The 12,708-nt window shown below is 38.1% G+C and overlaps 1 protein-coding gene across 1 annotated transcript in view; it reads left to right on the top strand.

Moving 5' to 3' along the window:
• Positions 1-12,708, top strand: part of LOC309474450 (uncharacterized protein) — a 143,760-nt gene that overhangs the window by 114,749 nt on the left and 16,303 nt on the right. The window contains exon 4 of the mRNA XM_082137051.1: positions 12,016-12,221. Coding sequence (XP_081993177.1) covers positions 12,016-12,221 — 206 coding nt within the window. The remainder of the gene's footprint in view (positions 1-12,015; positions 12,222-12,708) is intronic.

Here is a 12,708-nt window from a genome sequence, read left to right as displayed (position 1 = left end):
ACAGTCGTTACATCCAGCTAACGTTAGCTAGCATTCCTCAGCGATATCAAAGTCGCGGCAGGTAAATACACTTGCGTCATGTGTGTACCGGCTCACTCGGTTGCCTAGGTAATCAATATCACTCCGCTGCTGCTGTAGACAAGGCTTATGATTACAGGGAACAAATTATAACTAATGCAATGTGATGAAAAGGTAAGTTTGATTTCTAACATTATTCTCTCAACGGACATATACATCGATAGTCTAGTGTTATAATTGATTTGCGTTTGGTGCACTGTGGAGTGGGTAAAACGTTTTTTAATGGCTGGCTAACATATACCATTGACTCGCGCTAGCCTAGCATCGGCTAACTATCCAAATATAAGGACTGGATAATAAAAAATAAAAAAATGTCTCCACTGATGAATAACAACCAGGCTGACTTAAAAATGAGGTCCGATGTCAAAAATCCCGAACCACCCCTTTAATATTAAAGGTCAGAGAGACCAACGTGATTATGGCAGTTCATGGTCAGGTAAATATAAATTGCAACTGTTTGTGGCAAGAAACCATGACTAACATTACAAGTGAAAATTTAAAATGAAATAGTAAAATTATATGATATGACCCCTTTTTTATGAAATGCAAGAATGACTTTTTAGATCATGGCTCCAACCAATCCCCCCTTATTTGTATTAATCACTAAAATTACCATTCCATCATGAGTTATCTGCCTAATCATTTGCAAAATTACTGCCATAAGGTATTTAAAGGCACTCATCCAAAGTCAAACACAAGGGATTGGTTTAATTTTACATAATTGATGTCCCACTTACTTGTGTAAATGTCAGATGTAAGTTCTTTTTTTTTAATGAATGTGAATGAATAAAAATCTTGCAGACTTTGTTTTTCAGAAGGTTTTGGGCCAGAAGTGTATATAGGCTCTTGTGTAGTGACGGATATAAAAGTTTAAATCTCTACAATAATTACTAGAAAGATCACTTCAAAAAGGCCATTTCCTTCTGTTTTATGGTTTGAAATGGACGTATAAAACCCTTCCACAAAGCAACATTTATAGAATTCCCATTTAGAGTTTCCTTGTTGTCAGATGTAGTTCAGTCCATGGATGTGTAGCTTCATATTAGTTGTTTAAAAACAGTATATGTTAAACCATATTTATAGGGATAGTTTACCCAAAAATGAAAATTTGGTCATAATTTTCTCACTCTCATGTTGTTCTTCTCTTCTGTGGAACGTAAGACATACTGTAAGGGCCTAAGGAACAAACCAGTGTATTATACATGTAAACCAGAGATGTTACTGAACTCACACACACACACACGTTTTCATGTTTAATGGGGACTTTCCATGAACATAACTATTTTTATACTTTACAAACTGTATATTGCATCCCTTTACACTAACCCACCCCTAAACCTACATACCCATCACAGAAAATTACGTGTAGGATCTGCATTTTTATATTTTCAAAAAAAATGACTTAGTGTGATTTATAGGCTGTTTTCCTCATGGGGGCCAAAAAATGTCCCCACAAGGACAAAGATTTCAGATGTTTCCATCTTTGTGGGGATTTTGTCCCCAAAATGTAGGGTTTACCAGTCCACACACACACACACACACGTTGGGTTTCCATGTTTTACAGTGTGGGGGCATTCCATAGACATAATGATTTTTATACTGTACAAACTGATCAAGACCATTTTAGTGTTTTGGTGACAGTTCTTCAGTAGCAGTCTATGGAAGCCGCAAAATAAAAAATGAAAAGGTTATTGCTTGTTTATATCTCACAATTCTGAGAAGGAGAAAAAAACTGAATTGCGAGATATAAACTGCATTTTTACATTTAGGATGATTTATAAGCTGTTTTCCTCATGTGGACCTTTTGTCCCCACAACGTAGGGGTTATAAGGTCCAGACACACACGCACACATATGCACACTCATATACAGACAGTGTATCTCTCTTTCACTCTGCACCTTTCATTTCACTAACTGATGTTTTTACCACAGCTTGAGGTTGTGTAATAGCTCTCATTTCACCGCAGTTGATAAGCTCAGTCTGTGCCAAACATACCATACTGACGCATATTAATTAATGGATCTCTGATGTATCTGTCCTGTCCCATTTGTTATGAGGGCATTCCTTTTTAATTAAAAAAATCCCCGTGCTTAAAATCTGACACAGGTGTCAGACTAACCTTGAGTGAATACTAGTCCTTTTCATCTTCACATGTTTATACATATCACTTCAACTGAGGTCAACTGGATTTTGCATAGAGCATAAAGCTATAGCCCTTATTCACAGCAGCGCCATATTTAATTTTTTAACGTTAATGAAAGCGAGGCTTTTAGGGATAGACATACATCTCTTCAGTGGGTTATAATGTTATTTAATGTGCTTTTTGGATTGTTCTGCTAACTAAACACTGCAAAAATATCTTTCCAAGAAATCCCAGTAGACAAAAAAACTCCAGACAACATGAGCTGTGGAAAATTTTAAGTGATCTAGGAGCTTTATGCAGCTTTTTAAAGCGGATGCCATTAAAAACACGGTAAGTCTATCCCTCACAGTCTCGCTTTCATACCACATTGTGCTCCTCTGAATAAGGTCTATAAAGCTTGCTTTGTACACAAAAAGTACATTTCCAGGGATATTTTTGTATTAATTAGACTTTATGAGTAATTTGTGGTATGTTTTTGCCAAAGGGAGACGCTTTCGGGTGTTTTTTGGGTGGTTGTAGCTTGGGGCCCATGGGTGCACCCATCTCCCTTGTGCCTCCTGCAAATCGAAATTGTGTAGAGCTGCATAAACCCAGACAACATTTGAGGTTAATCAACATAATCTCATGGCAATTTGTAACTTTTTTACGTTTTGGTGAATTGGTGGCAAATTTGTGTGAATTCATACATTTTCCCTAGTGTGGTTTAGTGTATGCTTGGACTGGGGTTCATGATTTTTTTTTTTTATAATCATATGTTTTTGTATGATTAATGTATGAATTGATATGACATCGCCATTCGTGACAGTTACATTTTCCTATGAGATCTAATAACTGCCCTTTAATACTGCAAATTTGTTGTCCCCCTGTACAACAATTTGTATCCCCCCCCCCCCCCCCCCCCCCTCTATTTCCCTCCAGTCCCTGATGTGGAAATACTCACATAACAAAAAAACAGAGCTGAGTCACTGCAATCCAACACTCTCATCCTGTAAATGTGACACAGTCTGTGAATCTGCCTATCGATCATGACTATTGATTCTGTTTCCCAGGCTTAAAATAATAGTTTCTCTTTTGTTGCCGTATTAATGATTAGACAGAAGAGAATCTCTAAAGTGCTGCAGCTGCTCCTTGATTGATCACTGGAGATATCACTGTCCCCAAGACAAAGTTTCCCCCAGCTTTCATTATCTGAATTGAGTAACTTATCCGATTATGGAGTTTCACTTGATTGTGATGCACTATCTGTCATTAATTTAATAAGGAGCATGAGCAGATTGTAAGGTTTGAGACGGGGCTTTGGTAATAGGTCCCGCACTTCCACAAGCCTCCTGTTTCAGCTTCTGGTTGACATTTGGACGATATGCGATGAACAGATTTGTTTGGAGTGGCGCTGTTGACCTCTGCAATTTGGTCACCTGGGCACAGACCGGAGAGGGGAGGGCTGGATTGAATATTAATAGTTATAAGGCTGAGACGGAAGGTTAGTGGGTTTTTATTTTTGAGCCATTTCGCCATTTTATCCAGAACGACCAGCCGCTAAACCCTTGAGTGAGCTGAATAGACGGACTCATGTAGCCAATGAAGACAGGTGGCAATAATCCTGCTAAGAGACAGATCTGAAAGCACTCATACAAAACCAATTTCGGCTGCTCTCCATTTGTCAAAAGCTCATCAGAGTGAGGGACGAGAGCACTGAGGCTGCGTGGCTGCAGAATCACTTCACTCCTGATTGCCTTGTCAGGGCACCTTATCCTCCTGAGAATGACATAACCGCCCCTCTCGAACACACACACTCTTACCTGGTTGCCTCCATCTCCATCTCGGACTGCTATTTCCAAAAATCGTCCATCTTGCAGACTCTTTGGGCACCTTATAAGACCTACACAGTTAACCCTAATAAGTTGGCATAACTCAAATTTTTTTGAGGTAATCAGTTATATAATTTTTTTAAGTTAACAAACTCAAAGATTCAGTTAGCAGAACTTTACATTTTGATTTTGCACTATACAAACATGTTAATTGCAATTTAATTGAAAAGTTGACTAAACTAATCCCTGCAAAACAGGAACATAACACAACAGAAACCCCTATAAATCCCAACATAACAGAACAATAAACACTAACACATCTCTACCTACATTAATCTTGTGGAAAAAACACACAAAATAACACTTAATTTCATCATTAAGTCTCATTATAGAGAGCATGGTGGTCTGACTGCAACTTATTCAGTTTAAGTTCAGCTTAATTTAAACCGTTATTGAGTTCACATATCTTTTTGTTTTCTATTAGGAACACTGAACTTTCTGAAATATTTGAGTGAATTGAACTCATTTAATTTAATTTCTCTGCAGTTTTAAAGTGTAAAAGTCAAGCCTCTTGGTCCAGGAACTCTGATTACTCCAGTCTTGCTCATGGGAGAACCTGCACAAAGCAGATGATGACATATAGGTGGACTTCTTTCATGTCAGAATAGATCACATCAGGTGGCAGAAATGACCCTTGGTTGCATGGAACCCTTCTAGTGCTCATGCTAAAGTGCTGCCACTTATCTCCTCCAGACCTCTCCATCTGTTTACCTCCCTCTTCCCCCACTGAGATGGACGGAGGTATAGCGAAGCGGATGGTGGAATGGGTGGATGGAAAGAGCGAAGGAGGGAGGGAAACCTTAATGAAAGCGGAGATTCCAGGCAGCCTGCTGGTTCTCATCAATCAGCCGTGTGCTTTGGAAGTGTAATCCGAGGGAAGGGGAGAGGCATCAGGCTTTTAATCTCTATTAGTTAATGGACTCTACTCTCATGCTTCAGGAACGTTGCAAACAACGCACAAGCTCGTTTCAGAGACTCTGTCCGAGCTCCTGCTCCTCAGCAAAACTTCGAAACGCTGCTGGAAAATGTGCAATCTTAAATTAGTTATGTGACTATAAAGCTTCCTTTGTACGCAAGTAGTACATTTGTTGGGCTATTTTTGTATTAATTAGCTTTTATGTGTAATTTGTGGTACGTTTTCACCAAAGGGTGGAGATTTCGGGTGCTTGTGGGTGGCTTAGAAAGGCGCTGCCAGTTGTTGAATTAATTTGACTAAAGGTTTATTTAAATTTTTTATGAGAGACTGCTTGTGAGTGAGCCAAAGAGGCAAAGCTGTCATGAAACTTGTCATTTATTTTTCCCAGTAGTATTGTACAGCACTCGGATATGTTCCATTAGCGCTGTATGTTTTGCAGAACAACTTGCGCTCGGAACATCACTGTGCGCTCTGGGGTCGTTTTTCTATAGGCCCCTGGTGTTAATGAAACAGTTTAAATGTGCTCTCATCCTTGGGAGACAGGGAGTTAGGCAGAGCCACATCCATCCGATTCAATTATAAATTAAATTGACTAACGAACTGTGAATCATTATGGAAAGCAATTGCTTAGAACAGTTGTTGTTGTTGTTGTTGTTTTTTAACCAAAAATATGGAAAATAAAAACTAAAATTACCGTAACACTTCAGTGCTTAAAAGGAAAGACTCTTAAAAAACATACTTCTTCCCCCTCATTGCGCTCCATCTAAATGTTCTGCTGTATTATTGTAGTATCATTTTTATCTGTCATTTTATCTTTTTTTTTATTACGGCTCTGCTGAATTAGATGTCAATTGTATATTTGTAAGAAAGAAAGAAAAACACTCCCATGTAATGTTTTTAAAGGAATAGTTCACCCAAAACTGAAAATGTTGTCATTATTTGCATACCACCATGTCAATTGGTTTTTTTTTTTTTTTTTTTTAAGAAGAAGAAGAATACCCTGGCTACTCTTTAATATAATAAAATGAATGAGGACTGTAGCTGTCAAGCTCCAAAAACACACCATAAAAGTATCAAAAATGTCATAAGATTCTGTTTTCCTAATCATTTTTTACCTATTTTTTGTTGTTGTTGTCGTTGTTTTTGTGTGTGTGTGTGTGTGTGTGTGTGTGTGTGTGTGTGTGTGTGTGTGTGTGTGTGTGTGTGTGTGTGTGTGTGTGTGTGTGTGTGTGTGTGTGTGTGTGTTAGGAACACAATACTTCTTTGTGTTAGGAACAGATGCATTATTCACTGAAAATCTGGCCTTGTGCATTCATAAGAGTTGGTGTGTAGCAGTGTGCATTTCATAAATGAATAATTCAAGGTTGATCTGATTCACAAAACAAGCCTGAATGATTCGTTCATGAATCTGACTGATCCAGTTCTCAAGTTCTAACTGGATTGGAAGATTATCAGTGAATAATGACTTAAATTTTGGTCTGTTTGTTCCACAAGGCTATCGTATGTCTTCAGAAGACTTTGGTCACACTTTAGATTAGGGTCCAATTCTCACTGTTTACTATGACTTTTGCCGCATTAAACTCCTAATTTACTGCTTATTAATAGTTAGTGAGGTAGTTGTTAAGTTTAGGCAGGGTAAGATTAGGGGATGTAGAATTTGGTCATGCAGAACAAGCCATAAATGTGTGTTATACAGTAATATACATGCTTATAAGCAACTTAGTTAATAGTGAGAATTGGACCCTAAACTAAGTGTTGCCAAGACTTTATATTATATATTTTTATTATAATTTTCTTGTGCTTTCTGTACACCTCCCACTTTTAAAGCAAGTGGAACCTCTCAGCAAACCGTCAGTATTCACTTAGCTACAGGAAATGAGTCTTTGATGCTGTAGTAAAGTTGTCTCTCTGAATCTCATAGTGGTCACAAAGTGTTCACTTCAGGGTCCATCCGCTTTCCTGTCAGATTCAGACAGGCCCTCTGATCAACTTATGCTAATGCTGGTCTAACAGAGCCCTCCACTCCCACGCCAACACAGCAATGTCTATGCAAAACAGCAGCCGGAGGGAGAGGACAAAATATATGCATGCCTTTTTTCCTCCATCCTTCTTTTCCAACTCTGTCCTTTCTCTCCGGGGTGTTTTTATCTTTCCTTTCACTTGACCATTTGTGCTTTTTGTTTCCTTTCTTCAGCCGACATCATTTACAGCATGTTAAAGATGAACTGTGCCCCTATTGTAGATTTGATCAGTCATTATGAGTTCCCCTGAGAAAAATGTTATTGTGACAGTTTCCTTAGACTCCGTATCCCAGCGTACCTAGAATGACATTGGATCTGTGCTGGTTGTACCACATTGGCGGCAAAGCTTGTGTACTGTTTGGACTTCTTTTGGTTGCATACCTTTTTGTTCTTTTTTTTTTCTTTTTTTTTTTTTTGTACTAGTGCAAAGAGGACATCTTGTAAATATAGAAACAAATTTATAACAGATGTGTTGGTGAAATGCATTCCCAAAAATGATGTCATGTATACGTAATGCACAAATGTAGAAAATGTATTTGGGTTGCCTTATTAATATAGATCATAGAAGAATGTGTATAGTGTCCTACTTCCAAGATGTTGGCTTTTAAATAATCCCAATAGGCCTTGTGTCGCCTAATTGATTGATTGGGATGGCTCCTAAAGGTCATTTTCATAAAACATTAGGAGTTGATGAACACAATGCTGTCTGTGATTGTTAACCAAGAGTTAATTTATTACAACAAGCATACTAACTATGCAGTTATACTGGATTACCTACTAAAGATGTTACAAATTCGCACCATTTGGGATAATATGATGTTTAATTATCCACCACTATTTTGAATACCTAATTACATATAAAGCATCTCTTTTATCAAATCAGATGCCTGACCCAGTTAATCTTTCCTTTACTTCCACTTTATTGCACATATGTATTCATAACATGTAAAGAGGTCATGTTTCAAAAGCTGCAAGAATAATTTTTACATTCATTACCCATTAGAGAGCTAATCTGTATCAACTTATAGCTGGTTTGAATTTATCCCACTTGAATATGAGATGCACATCCAAAGTAATTGCTTTATTAAGGTTAAACATTTACATTGTAACAATAAAAGAGGGATTTTTGCTATTGTGGTGACTGTATGAGAGTGTGACTATTTTCAGTTCCAACTATATATATGTATTTATTTATTTTTGGTAAATATTATTATATTATTGTATTTAAAAAAAAAAACATATTTATAATGTATGTATTGATTTATTTATTTACAAAATTCCATCCATCCATCCATCCATCCATCCACCCAACAAACAATAATGCCAATTGATTTTACAGTTTACATCCAATAGTTCTATTACAGAAAGAAAAGAAAAACATGGAAACCCACAAGCCCATCTTTTCCACTGCTTGTCTCAATAATGCTGCTTCTTATCTTTGGGTCTTCCAGGGTAATCAAATTTTCCTGCTGTATCTTAGGACCCTTTTGCGGTGCTTTTAACCCAAACTGAGTCTCCTTAGCCTTGATAGAGCCATTGTTTAAATACAAATATGACAGGGGTCCAGGGGCATATTGAGAGGATAGAGATACAAGGCTAACAGCTGCACAGTAGTGCTCCATTTCATTGCTCACCCATTAAAAAAATAAAAAATAAAAAATGTAAACGACTTCTGCCATCTTGCCTCTGATTATTTAAGACAAAGAGACTGACCCATTCTCTCCACCCTTATCTTCCCCTGTGCGTTTCTTTTCCTTTACTGTCCCTCCATTAGAAGTCTCACATTGCTCAACAACATATTAGCTCTCAGCGGAGTTTACCTTGGGAATTGTGACCATTATCTTGGAAAAGATAATGGAAAAATATGGAAAAATATGTTTCTTTTTTTTTTTTTTTTTTACAAATACATTGCCTTGTATCTATTCAGCTCAAGCACAAAGGCAGACACTTTACCTCAATAAGTTGAAGTGTATAAATAAAAGCAGGACTTTTTCAAACTTTAGAATGGCAGCTTTTTCTTTAAATGAATTGAGAGTTGTCAGTAAGAATATCTTCATAGCTCCAATGCCTTGGCTACTTCAAGTTAGGTTTGGGTAGTATGCTGGCATACAGCTTCTTTTTTTTTAACTGAAGAGAAACTTAAACGTTTGCGTATAACATGTAGGAACTGAATTTGGGGTTGGCTTTGGGAAAGGGGTACATGAGGGTGAAGGAAATCAGCTAAATTAAAACTCCAGAGTGTATTAGCAAGCATGACGGTCCTCACAGGCCCCGTACTTTTCAATGCCCCCTATTCTTGGGTTATGTAAATACCCCCTTAAATGTACTCAAAACACACAGCCCCCATTAAAAACAGCAGCTTCAAACCGTCATCAAGTCAAACCTAAATCCATTTATCCATCAGTGCTCTTGTGGGACTACAGGCAATCATGCATCCATATGTAGAAACCAGTCTAACTGTGCTACTAATGCTATGTACTCTCCCTGACTAAATAAACTCCAATATACACCTGGAGCACAGCAATGCAAAACACCCAGAGGAGAAAAGCTTGTGATGTAAAGACTATCTAGTGTTTACATTTAGATGAAGGAGGGTTGTTTGAATGAAGATTAGGCTGGCATGGGGGTTGTGTTGGTACACTGTGTAGTTTTGAACCACAGGGAGGGAGAAAAGGCCATTCAGGAAGTATCTGTATGCTTGTGGAACAGCTTCTCCTCTCACGGCCCATGTCTGTTTGCTGTAGGAATCTGGCCTGTTTATATTTGTCCGACTTTGATGTTGAGGTTTTTTTCATAGTGAGATCCTGAAAAGCTCCACATGTTGGTTTGTATTTGTTGCAGTATGATCATGGCAGCTCTTGTACGCCTCCAAAAGTGGGCACCCACTTTACCTCTGTAAATTAATTAGCTTCGGTGCGGAAATAAAAGCAGGTGAAAGTTCAGGGTCTGCCTGGGATGAATCGTATCAGGTCCCTCTGAAGCTCTATTTCCTTCTTGCTCTCTCTCTCTCTCTCTCTCTCTCTCTCTCTCTCTCTCTCTCTCTCTCTCTCTCTCTCTCTCTCTCTCTCTCTCTCTCTCTGTCTGTTTTTCTCCATCTGGCTGAAGGGCAGAGTCAAACATAGAGGCTGAGAAATGAAGATGGATGCGTCCCACTATCAGGAAAGCACTTACTGCAGCTTGATGCAACCTTAAACAGTGCAGATAGTTCAGTGGCACTTGCCACAAAGAATCTAATTAATGAATAGCTGTTCTAACACAAGTGAGGCGGCGGTATGCATTTGCAGATGAGGCAGGGACACTAATTAAATGCTGTTCCAGATATCACACCAGGAGTGGTTAGCTTGTCAGGCTTTTTTTTTTCTTTTTTTCTAGGGGAATTTGTTACTCCTCATCCACAAAAACAAAACATGAGGACTGAGATTTGAAGTTGTAGGAGGAATAAAGACCCGTTATATATGCTGTAGGTGAGCATTCTGTGTGGCCTACAGAAAATCCTCTGTTTGGTTTATGAGATGAATTGAGGATGTGGCGATCTATTCATCTACTTCCTCAGAGTAAATACTTTCCTGTAAAATATTTTGTGGTTATTAAATTTCTCACCAACTCGGATATTAATTTGGTAAGTGGCAAGAATATTAATAAAACAGGCTATAAAACAAAATGTCAGCGACAAAGTGCCTGAGGGCGCAGGAGTGCACACACACACACACACACATACACACGCACACAATGTGTGGCCGTGACAGAGTTCTCTATGCCTGAAGCCAAGGCGAGAGAGAGAGAGAGAGAGAGAGAGAGAGGGGGAGAGAACAGGTGTGAAGCCACAAGCTGTAGTCAGGAGGGATGTTTAGCCTCACAAAGGCGGCTTGTTTGTTTTCTGTGGAGCCCTAATGACTAGGCCTCAGAATACGGAATGAAAACAGAACAGCATACTTCTATACAAGCATGCTTATACATACATCTATTTTATTATAGATATGATTAAAGTTTATTGTGTTAATGTAATTATTGTTAACTAGCTATTGAAGTTTTTTTTTTCTTTTTTTCTCTATTTTCCTGAAAAAAAGTGAATGTTTACACTGTAAACGGTAAATATGTGCACTTGTTTTCTTAAGGATCAGGACTTGATCTGACTTTCAAAACATTTGTTCATTGATGTAACCCAAGGAGGTTTGTAATATTTGTCTATATATATATATATATATATATTTGTTTTATTTCCAACAATGAAGATGGAGGCTTTTTGTATCCAGATGTTTGAAATTTTGTCACTCATCTGTTCCCAGAGGAATTCTCCCATCTGCATCTAATTCACACAAACAAAGATGTTCGAACAAAGAGGGCAATGTTTTGAAAATGCCTCAGTCACAATATTTACTCTTTTCAGCCTACATATATTAAGCTGGGATAGTAAAAAAGTATGCAAAAAAAGTACAAACTTCACCTGTATATGTGACCCTTGACCACAAAACCAGTCACAAGTCGCACGAGTATATTTGTGGCAATAGCCAACAATGCATATGGGTCAAAATTATTGATTTTTCTTTTATGCCAAAAATCATTAGGATATTAAGTAAAGATCATGTTCCATGAAGATATTTTGTAAATGTTCTACCGTAAATATATAAAACATTTATTTTTGTCAGTGAATGCAGCAAAAGCACGAACATAAATGGACAATTTTAAAGGCGATTTTCTCAATGTTTAATTTTTTTTGCACCCTCAGATTCCAGATTTTCAAATCTCTGACAAATATTGGCCTATCCTAACAAACCATACTTCAATGGAAAGCTTATTTATTCGGCTTATTTATTATATGCTTAACTTATTTTGATGAGTTAAAGCGATGTAAAAACATATGTTGTCATAACTTATTGGTCAAATAATTTTTTACATTATGAAAAGCCAATTTTACTTAATCAGATATTTAATAAATCATCTTTCTGTTTATCCTTCATTAATGAGACTTGCTGTATGTGTCTCCTTCAGTATCAGCTGCAGAGATGTGCACCCTGGCGGACCGTGGCGTCTCAGTGGCAGACCTGGCCCATTCTAGCCATCGCTGTTCTCCTGCTGGCTCTGGTGCCGTACGTGGTGTATCGGATGATGACTGCTTTTGAAAATCCCCCTCCACACTCGCTCTTCAAGTCGGCTGCAATCTGCTTCGGCCTGCTTAGTGAAGCCCTGTTGATCAAGTGAGTTCCGCCCAAGCTTTGTTGATACCTGCCTTGTGGCTAAACACCTGAGTGAGAACTTTCCCAATAAAAAAAAAACTCCCTATTCCAGTTCAACCTGTTTTAGAGATGGATAGGGAGACTAAAATTAATTTAGGAATTGAGGCTCAGGGTTGGCAGGAGGTGTGCACATCTGTGTCTGTCTAATTATAGAAATGACAATAAACCATGTGACACCATTTGCAAACTCCAACTACCTTTTGACATCAGAGAACTAGAAGGGGAGATCCAGACCACCGCTGTGTTATTTTTCCAGCTCTTCTTAACCAATGCATATATATCTGTATGTGTTTAAAGTGTGTTGGATTAAACAAGCCTTTCATATTTCATTATGACCAGATGGCTTCTCAGACTGTCGTGTGTGTGTGTGTGTGTGTGTGTGTGTGTGTGTGTGTGTGTGTGTGTGTGTGTGTGTGTGTGTGTGTGTGTGTGTGTGTGTGTGTGTGTG

The sequence above is a fragment of the Leuciscus leuciscus genome (assembly GCF_965113295.1).
Source record: "Leuciscus leuciscus genome assembly, chromosome: 14".
Taxonomy (NCBI): domain Eukaryota; kingdom Metazoa; phylum Chordata; class Actinopteri; order Cypriniformes; family Leuciscidae; genus Leuciscus; species Leuciscus leuciscus.
The sequence above is the reverse complement of the archived record's forward strand: the minus strand, read 5'-3'. Positions and strand labels throughout refer to the sequence as shown.